We start from the raw sequence: 11557 nt of genomic DNA, 5'->3' as shown, positions 1-11557 counted from the left end.
CGCCTCTTTTCATAGGACAAATGAGGACAAAAAGAAGTTGCCCCATATTACCTATGCATTTCTATGTAATGCATACAAGCATACCATAACTTATTTGCTCTTACTGTAGATATAAAAGTATAATGTAATTCATACATTCATTTGTGTACATAGAATTAAATGAAAGTTGAAATAATTACAACACATTTTTGCATCAAGTCCACCCAATATAACCTTTATTGCTTGTTCGTTATTACATCAACTGTGGCCTTGACCTATGTAACAAAATGTTGAATAGGCAAGCACCTGAGAGGGGGAAAAGTATGAAAACCAGCATAATTTCAGTGTTCTGTACGTGTTGCCTATGTACAGTGCCTTCCGAAAGTATTCACACCCCTTGACTTCATCCACATCGTCTTACAAAGTGGGATTAAAATGGATGTAATTGACATTTTTTTGTCAACGTTCTACACAACACACTCTGTAATGTGAAAGTGGAAGTACATTTTTTGCGTGTAAAAAATTCATGAAAAATAAAAACACTAATATATCTTGATAAGTAATCAACCCCCTGAGTCAATACTGTACATGTTAGAATCACCTTTGGCAGCGATGAGTCTTCCTGGGTAAGTCTCTTCACAGTTTTCCACTCCTGGATTGTGCAACATTTGCCCATTATTCTTTTCAACTTTTTTCAAATTCTGTCAAATTGGTTGACCATTGCTCGACAACCCATTTTTAGGTCTTGCCATAAGTTTGCAAGCAGATTTAAATCAAAACTGTAACTCGGCCACTCAGGGATATTCACTGTCTTCTTGGTAAGCAACTCCAGTGTATATTTGGCCTTGTGTTTTAGGTTATTGTCTTGCTGAAAGTTGAATACATCTCCTAGTGTCTGGTGAAAAGCAGACTGAACCAGGTTTTCCTCTAGGATTTTGCCTGTGCTTAGCTCCATTCTGTTTCTTTCTTACCTTGAAAAACTCCCCCAGTCCTTAACGATTACAAGTATACCCATAACATGATGCAGCCACCACTATGCTTGAAAAGGTGGAAAGTGGTACTCAGTTATATGTTGTATTTGATTTGCCCCAAACATAGTTCAATTGCTTGGCCACATTTTGTGCAGTATTACTTTTACGCCTTGTTGCAAACATGATGCATGTTTTGGAATATTTTTTATTCACTCTGTCAATTAGGTTATTATTGTGGAGTAACTGCAATGTTGTTGATCCAGGCTTAGTTTTCTCCTATCACAGCCATTAAACTCTGTAACGGTTTTAAAGTCACCATTGGCCTCATGGTGAAATCCCTAAGCGGTTTTCTTCCTCACCGGCAACTTAGTTAGGAAGGACGCCTGTATCTTTGTAGTGATTGGGTGTATTGATACACCATCCAAAGTGTAATTAATAACTTCACCATGCTCAAAGGGATATTCAATGTCTGCTTTTTAAACCCATCTACCAATAGGTGCCCTTCTTTGCAAGTCATTGGACAACCTTCCTGGTCTTTGTGGTTGAATCTGTTTTCAAATACACTGCTCGACTGAGGAACCTGACAGATAATTATATGTGTGGGGTACATAGATGAGGTAGTCATTTAAAAAACATGTTAAACACACATTTTGCCCACAGAGTGAGTCCATGATTGTTAGGAAATGTCTTTACTCCTGAACTTATTTAAGCTTGCCATAACGAGTGGTGTAGCAGTCAGAGGCGTTACTACAGACCCTGGTTTGATCCCGGCTGTATCACAACCACGCCGTGATCGGGAGTCCCATAGGGCAGCGCACAATTAGCCCAGCGTCGTCCGGGTTAGGGAAGGGTTTGGGTAGGCAGTCATTGTAAATAAGAATGTGTTCCTAACTGACTTGCCTAGTTAAATATAAAGGTTAAATAAAGAAAGAAAACAAAGGGGTTGAACACTTATTGACTCAAGACATTTTTGCTTTTCATTTTTAAATCATTTGTAAACATTTTAAAAACATAATTCCACTTTGACATTATGGGGTACTGTGCGTAGACCAGTGACCAACAAAAATCTTAATGTAATCAATCTTAAATTCAGGCTGTAACAACAATGTGGAAAAAGTGAAGGATTGTGAATACTTTCTTAAGACACTGTATCTTACCCTGGGTCCTTTATAGAGCATGTAATCAACAATACAATGATCCCTTATAGGAGAGATGAAAAAATGAGCACAGCAAAACATTGTCACAAAATATGTCTTGGATATCCCTTATTCTTCCATTTACCTTCACATTTGAGGTGTGAAAACTGTTTAAAACACAACCACTCGCCTGAGACAGTACAATACAACATATTTTAGAGTTTCTCAATTGGAAAAACTGCATTTAGCAAGTTAACATGTTCAACATGTCTTTAAGACAAAGAATTTTTAAAAAATTATATATTTTCAACAATGTACCTTAAAAATATTCATTAATTAGCTCAATAAATACGTTTGTTAATATGAACAGCTTCGCAAAAGGCAAAATGGGTCATATCAACGTGAGACAACTGTCTGATTTCCCCATCAAACAGTTTTGTCGAGTTGACTATGAAGCCCTGTCTGTCCTAAGCAGTGTCAGCAAATGAGTGTATACGTTCACCTGGGGTGTAGTCATTAGTGCACAGCACACCGTTGCAAATGATAGCTAAACATTTTGCAACGGACAAGTTCAGTTTAGTCCTTCCCTGTTTCGGTCGTTTGCTTACGTTTGGTTCCTAGTGAACCTTTGACCTGTTCAATGTGTTCATTTTGGGGGTATGGGGAGTGAGTATCTTTTCAAAGGAATAACAAAAACACAACAAGAAATTAGAGCTGCACTGATACTATCGATGATGGTACTCAGTATCTGGCCGATACGGTATCTGTAAATGCCAACCAAAACAAAGTTCAGATACTAAGCTGATATATTGCAGCGGGTATCTTCACTTTAGCCGAGATCATGTCACCACTTCTAGAAATATTTTTAAAGCATTTAAATATGTTTTTATGTGGTATTATTTGTTTATTGTACTATATTTGGTTGATTAGGAGGTAGCGTTGATTGAACTGGGTTAAAGTTATTGTTATAAAAAGTAAGTACCGGTACTCGGCGGAATAGGAAATCCTCAATAGAAAGTACTTGGTACTCGGAACAATCAGCAAGAAATGGTAACAGACAGCTTTATAGGAAATGTATATTACTTAAGATACTTGTGCTTCAAAATGAGCTAGCTTTGAGCTGGGCTTGTGTTTGATTATGCTTCCTCTCCATTGACTTTTCAATCTCTTTCCACCATCTCTTTTTTTCTCCTCCCTCTCTTTTTCCCTCCCTTGTTCTTAAAATCCATCGTCCTCGTCTCGGCGCGACAATATCAGCTGCCTCCTGGGACCACTCAGATGAGGGATGCTGGGCGGTGTGTCCCCCTGCACCCCAGAGTCCAGTTTGGGTGTGGAGGTGTAGCGAGGCCCCATCTGACCCATCTGCAGTCCCCTGACGTCCCTGTGCAGGGCGGGGTCGCTGGGGATGGAGCCGAGGCCTGCCATGCCCATGGGGGGGCTGGCCCGGTCCAGGCGGGGGTTGCTGGTGCTGCTGGGGGACTGGGGGTCGGCACTGAAGTACAGTGTGGAGCTGGACAGGGTGGTGCTGGGGCAGAAGTAGGGCTCGGGGCTGTCCCCGAACACCGATTTGCCCTCGGGCGAGCTGCGCTTTAAGGAGTCAGACATCGGCGACTCCAGTGGGCTCTGCATGTCCTCCAGGCTGTCCTCGCTCTCCTCCCCGCCAGGCGTCTCGGCGGATGTGGGCTCATCGCTGGCGCTCTGGAACTCCTCCTTGCAGTCCGAGAGGGGTGCTAGGCCCCGCTTCGTCCCCTGCGATTCGGACACCGAGGCTCCGGAGACCCCGTCGTAGTGGCTCCCACACGCCGTGGTAGTCCTGCCGCCACCTGTACCCGTGGCCTCCGAGTTACAACAGTAATTGTCCTCGTCCAAGTTGGCCACCACGCCACCGGCGCCATAGGCCCGGTTGATCTTTCCTACGTCACTCGTTTTTAGTGCCAAGCGAATCAGGAGCCAGTGGTGGTGGCGGCAGAGGCACGAGTTACCCAGCCTGGGACCGCAACTCCCAGGATGCTCCAGGAGGGAGCCGGCCACGCCAGAGAGGGAGAAGCTGCCGTGATTGTGTAGGGAGGAGGGTGCGGTCTGGGGGAGGCTCTTGTCACCTCCCCCACCCCCTAGGGAGTAGGAAGACTCGCCCTGCTCTAGGCCCTCCAGGCAGGTGGAGCCCATGTGGTGGTTGCGGTGGCCGAGGCCATGGCCTGTGGCGATCTCGGTGGACTTGGGGTGGAGGAAGCGGTAGTACAGGACTAGAGAGGTGGCGCCTGGAGTAGGGAGAGATAAGAGAGGGGGAGACTTAGAAACACGCTCTGTGTGATGCAGAGTATTTGAATGGACAGTGATGTACAATACTGAACAAATTATAGTATTCATTAAAGGTTAAGGCAGTTCGGTGATGGGATTGAAAGTTCCTTACGGGGAACAGTTGGTTGTGTCTGAAGCTTGACGTGGTGCCTTAGATAGATAGACAATGTATCCCTTACAGCCATGAACATGACTAAATCTGTAATATTTTAGGTTTCTCTTGTATCAAACATTTGCCCGAAATGAAATCTAAATATGAATTTTAGAAGTACTTGTTTTCTTTTCACACAATAGGTTTTTAACATCCTCTTTGATCTGTGCACAGGCATCAGGCATAACCAGGGGCTTAAAACTAAATGCTACATCAGGGGGAGAATCCAAAGAGTGACTCGCCAAGCAGGAAGCTGCTCAGCACAGCGATGGGGAGGGTCATGCTATCCCATGATTTCTCACTGAGGAAGTCGGACGCTGCCACTAGTAGGGTGGTGTTCTCCAGTAGCATGGCCTATAGGAGAAGAGGTCAGAGGGAGGTCAGGAGAAGTCATGACGGGACTAAGACGGGACAATGGAATGCAAGGACAGAAAGCGTGTGTGTGTGTGTGTGCGCCCATATGAACATGAGTGAAATAATAGGCACCCCCAAAAAATACAAAACATACAACTCGTCACAAAGACACAGGGGTGAACGCATAAGACAACGAATGACACCAAGCAGCAGGAGATTCAAACAGAACTCAATTAAATTCAATAGATCTTTATTGTCCCTGAATGGCAGTCCTCGTCCTCCTATTCGTCATATGTACCACTTAGAAGCAGGAAATTGAAACGGAACTGAATCTGAACATGCACAAAAATCTGAATGAATAGAATGAAATTCAACAGATCTTTCCTATTGTCCCCAAAGGGCAATTCAGTTGCAGCATACCCGAATTTCTCCTCTACTGAATTCTTTCTTCCTGGCAACTGAATTCTTCCTGGCAACTGGACCTTTCTTTGGAACAACATTATTTTTGTCTTACTGAGATTTACTGTCAGGACCCAGGTCTGACAGAATCTGTGCAGAAGATCTAGGTGCTGCTGTAGGACCTCCTTGGTGGGGGACAGAAGCACCAGATCATCAGAAAACAGTAGACATTTGACTTCAGATTCTAGTAGGGTGAGGCCAGGTGCTGCAGTCTCTCTCTCTCCAATTAAAGTCCAAGGGATTTATTGGCATGGAAAACATTAGTTTATATTGCCAAAGCAAGTGGAATAGATAATTAACAAAAGTGAAATGGAATGGCAGCTCAGTTTCCACCTCATTTTGTGGGCAGTGTGCACATAGCCTGTCTTCTCTTGAGTGACAGGTCTGATTACAGCTGCCTCTCAATAGCAAGGCTATGCTCACTGAGTCTGTATATAGTCAAAGCTTTCCTTCATTTTGGGTCAGTCAGAGTGGTCAGGTATTCTGCCACTGTGTACTCTCTAATTAGGGCCCAATAGTTTGCTTTGTTTTTTTGTTAATTCTTTCCAATGTGTCAAGTGATTATCTTTTTGTTTTCTCATGATTTGGTTGGGTCTAACTGTGTTGCTGTCCCGGGGCTCTGTGGAGTCTGTTTGTGTTTGTGAACAGAGCCCCAGGACCAACTTGCTTAGGGGACTCTTCTCCAGGTTTATTTCTCTGTAGATGATGGCTTTGTTATGGAAGGTTTGGGAATCGCTTCCCTTTAGATGGATTTACAATTTAGAGTCTCTTTTCTGGATTTGGATAATTAGCGGGTATCGGACTAATTCTGTTCTGCATGCATTATTTGGTGTTTTATGTTGTACACAGAGTTCTGCATGCAGAGTCTCAATTTGGTGTTTGTCCCATTTTGTGAATTCTTGGTTGGTGAGCAGACCACAGAACTCCCAACCATAAAGGGCAATGGGTTCTATAACCGATTCAAGTATTTTTAGCCAGATCCTAATTGGTATGTTGAATTTTATGTTCATTTTGATGGCATAGGCCTTTCTTGCCTCGTCTCTCAGATTGTTCACAGCTTTGTGGAAGTTACCTGTGACGTTGATTTTTAGGCCGAAGTATGTACCGTTTTTTTTGTGTGCTCTAAGGCAACGGTGTGTAGATGGAATTTGTATTTGTGGTCCTGGCAACTGGACCTTTCTTTGGAACACCATTATTTTTGTCTTACTGAGATTTACTGTCAGGACCCAGGTCTGACAGAATCTGTGCAGAAGATCTGGGTGCTGCTGTAGGACCTCCTCGGTTGGGGACAGAAGCGCCAGATCATCAGCAAACAGTAGACATTTGACTTCAGATTCTAGTAGGGTGAGGCCGGGTGCTGCAGACTCTGTCGTACGTACCACGTAGAAGCCGGCCATGCGAAAGCGCGAGGGTCCATCTTTGACGTTGAGGAAGAGGAAGATGTGGACCAATCCCAGCGCGACGTTGAACAGGCGCCAGCGCCAGGGTCCGGTGCAGATTTCCGGTTGCTGGGCGACCAGCCAGAAGGACGCCGTGAGCCAGTGGAAGCCTGGAGGTCAGCGTAAAAATAGATAGCTAGCTGAGATTACTGGTAAAAGTTGATTCTGATATGAGTAAGATATATATTTTTTTATTATCCCAATTAGGGTGTGGTGCCTGGCCATAAACAACTGGGAGATTTTAAAAAGGGTGTGCAGAGGGGGGAAAGAGGGAGGAGAGATAGCGAGTGGACCGGTGTTATTTTGTTGTGTTTACTCAGGGAACTCGGATGTAGTAAATAACACATCAATGCAGATTCCAGATCCTTTACGATCATCTGACAGCACAGCCAATCAAAATGGTCAATTATAATCAGCTGATTTAATAAACTCATTTGACCTACAATTGACCTCTACGTGCATTATACCAAATGTACAAAGCCTCAGGTTAAATTAGAAATAAATACATATGTTAAGTCAAATCAATAAAAGGCATTTGTCTTCTTAACGCAACACGTGTTGTCCTTCAAAGCGTGTTCCTTGGCAACCAGTGTCCACCTACATGACTAACTAGGCAAGTCAGTTAAGAACAAATTCTTATTTAAAATGATGGCCTACCAAAAGGCAAAAGGCCTCCTGTGTGGACGGGGTCTCAGGAGTCTGGTGGGAGGAATGGAATATCCCCCTTTGCCTGGGCAGAAATCTAATTAGCATTATACAACAATCCCTATACAAATATGTCAGTTTAAGCTAGAGCTATCTGGTTTTTTTTAACATCGGCTGCGTCTCAATCGACTGCATCCGCCTTTGTAACACTTCTACATCTGCGGTGAAAGGTGACAGAGCTAGAGCGGTGTTTGTCAAACCATGAGACATCCCGAAAATCGATCTGCTCACAAAATCGTCTGCGGCGTCCAAACGGTTTGGCCTACAAACTACTGTGAGATGAGACTCTCACAAACACGACGGTGTTGTCTGTTTTGCTCGACGACCCCCACAAGCGTCTTGGGTCTCGTCTAAAGTCGGTACAGCCGATCTGCCAACTTCTGTCTGTAGCGTCCGAGCAGTTTGGGCTACACACTAATATGACCTCTCTGTAGAAAGGTGAGACTCTCAGGAACACGTACATGTTGGTTGTTTTGCTCTAGGAGCCCACGGACCTCACAAGACTCGTCTGAAGGACCCTCAGTACCAGTTGAAAAAATGAATGGAAGTATACAGTATATGGAGACTAATCTTTCTTATATCTCTCAGATATAGGACAGACACTTCGGAACAAACTTCCATTCGATTTTGGGGGGGGGACTATGTGTTCCATGTAGTGAATATGTTATTAAATGCATTTGTATGGGCTAATAGCAGTAAGGCAAAAAATATTTTTTATTCAATTTTTCATTTTTTTTTTATACTTCAAGGGGTCTTAAAATTTAAAAACAAATAGAAAAATGATCCTTCTTAAAAAATTCTCTACCCTCCCTCCCTCCCTCCTTCTCTCTGTCTCCCTCCCTCCCTCCTTCTCGCTCTCTTTCGCTCTCCCTTTCTCTCTCTCACCTGCCACTCCGCAGGTCCACCAGTGGAAGTAGCGGGCGAAGGACATGAGGCTTGCCACGCGGGCGCCCAGCATGCCCGCCCTCCACAGCAGCTGGCACAGCAGGGCGGCCGGGGGCATGGCCAGGTGGCCCGGACGGATCAGGCAGCATGCCCGGCTGAACAGCACCAGCGCCCAGGACAGTGACAGCAGGCACAGGCCTGCGCACACCGCTACTGTGGAGGGGGATGGGTGGGTAAGGGAGTGGGGGGGAGAGAGAAATGTAAGACATGTTTTAAGGTATACAGACATGTTTAGGTCCAAAAATGACAAGGTATTTACTAAGAAAATGGCATGTATAGTAATAACCAATATGTTCTAAGTGACCGGCTGTAACCGGCTTCTAAACAAGGGTCCAGCCTAATTATATAAGTCTATGGTCCCAGATGACCTGACACAATCTGATGGACAGTACAGTTTGCTGCGATTTCAATGAACATTCAGGAGTCATCAGCTCTTTAGGATATGAAAATATATTTAACCAACATTATTACATCATCACAGACATATGCAGGGAAAATGTTACGTGGAAGTAATTAATTCAGGATAGGGCTAGTATAAACTACAATAGTACGTCACCACAATTGATCGGGTGTTACAGACAGCTTTTTCATTACTCCCAATCCGACTCAACCCTAGATCTGGGGCCGTATGCTTCTCAGAGTAAGAGTGATGATCTCGGATCAGCTCCCCCACTGTCCATGTAATCTTATTAATTGTGATATAAAAGGATAAACTGATCTTAAATCAGCACTCCTACTCTGCGGCACTTAAAAACATACCAGTTAGGAGACCAGGGCTGTATGTATCAAGTGTCTCAGAGTAAGAATACTGACTTAGGTTCAGTTTTAACTTGTGGATCGTAATTAACAAGATCACATGGACGGGACCTGATCTTAGATTAGCACTCCTACTATGAATACCAGCCCACTAAGATATGGTAAAATTGTAATTATTACATAGTAATTAATTAGATATGATTTAGGCTACATGTTTGTTTCTTTGTAATGAATGAAATTAAGCATCACCTGTGTACAGTGGTGTCTTACCTGGGGAGTGGAGTTCCACGTCAGTGACAGCTAAGACGTAGGTCTGCAGCAGTGTCTGAGGGAGGGTGAGGACCAGGGCCTCCAACAGGCGGAGGGCGGACACATCGGCCTGCTGCATCACAGCCGCCCCGAGCTCCCCCGCAGTACCCTGCATGTCCCATACGGATATCATGCAGTCCCACAACCTGCCAGAGGGGGGAGACAAAGAGCAATGGCTGTAATACAGAGCTGGTGCAATGGGGGCAGCGCTAGAAGGTAGTTGGTTATGAATGGTGGATGTGGATGATGATGTGTGTTGGTGGGATTGTGTGTCTGCAATTTAGATATGTAGAATTCTAAAGATGATCTACACATAAAATGCAAAAATTGTAGGTTTAATGACGTAAACCTCTCAAGGTAACCTCTAATGCCCATCACTTACGGTATAGTACTAGAGGGCAGATAGGACAGGAGATCTTATTTATCCAACTAAGTAAATCAGTGGCTGGTTTCAAAATGATTGTTACTTTGAATTATTCTGAGCTGAAAGCAACTTCTCCGTCAATTTATAATTCTGAGGGAGATCGTACTGTTGTCAGGGCCCTGTTTTTTAAGGCACACTAACAAAACGTTCAAAATAATTTTTCAACAGAAAACAACAGCGGACATTTCTAATTGGTCAAGTTCAGCTAGTACCTCCACATTTCAATCTGTTTTCTTGCATTTCGTGCCTATTGAACACACCTAGGTGTAGCGACTGTTCAGGTGGGCTCACCTTTGGAAGATGCCCAGTTGCAACACATGCGTGAGGGTCAGGAACCAATAGTGGTCTTCCCCGTCGTCACGGTACCACCTGAGACTCAACACCTGGACCAGTATCCCCGGCAACAGGAAGGCGAGGGTCATCCCCGCCCACTGCCTTTCTTCATTCCATAGGTAGAATCCTACACAATAGATCACTTCATAGGTCACACACACAGAGGGAAGAAATAGGTTTATTATACATGTATATCAATGTAATAGTGTATCAAGGTCTATTTACCTACATACAGAATATATTGGTTACATTCTATGGCGCCTCACGTTCCAAAACAATCGTTTCATATGTGAAGGTGTCACTTAGACTTTCTTTTGGCTACATTCTGTACAGTCTATGGTGGGAGTGAACAGTGCTACATTCCATTGCACACAATGCCAGCTACATAAATGAACAAGTGAGTGAGTGAGGTGAGTGGATGGCTGGATAAATGAATGAATGAATGGTATATTTGGAAACAATCCCCTCGCCTTTATTTGACAATAAAAACAGTCACGTCAAAGCCATATCAAATGTATTGATCATTATTAATGAAATGCTATTTATGTGTATGCCTCTTGACCACAAACTTGGCAAGGGGAGAGAAGAGCTCTTGATGGCTAGATATTGATTATTTCTGTCTTATCCATCAGGACTGACTGTCTCTGTTGGTGGGGCCCTAGAGAGGCTCTCAGGCTTAGTTTATTTGGATCCACATTAGCTACTGCACATGCAGCAGCTCCTCTTCCTGGGGTCAACATAAAAAGTACAAATACATGACAACGTACAGAACAGTTATAGACGAGCATAAGATATTAAATTCCCCTAAAAATAAATAGGAGTTACATATTGAAGGCACAGTAGTTCTATCCGGTGAAAGCCATCTGTGTGGAGGCCAAAGTTGCTTCGCGCGCAGTCAGTTGCCTTCGCTGGGGCTCTCTGACTTGTGCTACTTGTCCATTGGGTTTCCAAAGCCACAAAGTCAAAATTGTCTATCGTAAAAATGTACGAAAACAAAAATATGCTTTTTGGTCTAAGGTTAAGGTTAGGATTAAGTTTAGCAGTGGGGTTAGGTTAGGGTCAAGGTCATGGTTAAAATTACATTTTTGGAAGAGCAATAGAAATGGGAGGGGTGAATGACTTTGTGGCTGTGGTAACTAGTGACGACCTTGTCATTGATCTGCTTACTCCTCTACACAAGGATGCACGGCGCGGAGGAGACCTAGTCTCTCCGTGCCCTTCGACTGACCCGCGTGTGATATGCATACAAAAACTAAAAACATCTCGGTAGAAATAAAGGCTAGCCTTCAACTTAGAAA

At 43.9% G+C, this 11557-nt stretch overlaps 1 protein-coding gene across 1 annotated transcript in view; it reads right to left on the bottom strand.

Moving 5' to 3' along the window:
• Positions 1–1928: 1928 nt before the first annotated feature.
• LOC120019242 (XK-related protein 5-like) overlaps positions 1929–11557 on the bottom strand; it is a 51434-nt gene continuing 41805 nt past the window's right edge. Inside the window, exons 2-7 of the mRNA XM_038962561.1 lie at positions 10218–10415; positions 9464–9648; positions 8378–8590; positions 6728–6897; positions 4778–4889; positions 1929–4344 (exon numbers count right to left, since the gene is read on the bottom strand). Of these exons, the coding sequence (XP_038818489.1) occupies positions 3305–4344; positions 4778–4889; positions 6728–6897; positions 8378–8590; positions 9464–9648; positions 10218–10415 (1918 nt within the window). The 3' untranslated portion in view covers positions 1929–3304. The remainder of the gene's footprint in view (positions 4345–4777; positions 4890–6727; positions 6898–8377; positions 8591–9463; positions 9649–10217; positions 10416–11557) is intronic.

Source organism: Salvelinus namaycush, chromosome 24, assembly GCF_016432855.1.
Source record: "Salvelinus namaycush isolate Seneca chromosome 24, SaNama_1.0, whole genome shotgun sequence".
NCBI classification, from domain to species: domain Eukaryota; kingdom Metazoa; phylum Chordata; class Actinopteri; order Salmoniformes; family Salmonidae; genus Salvelinus; species Salvelinus namaycush.
This window is presented reverse-complemented; position numbering and strand designations above follow the sequence as displayed.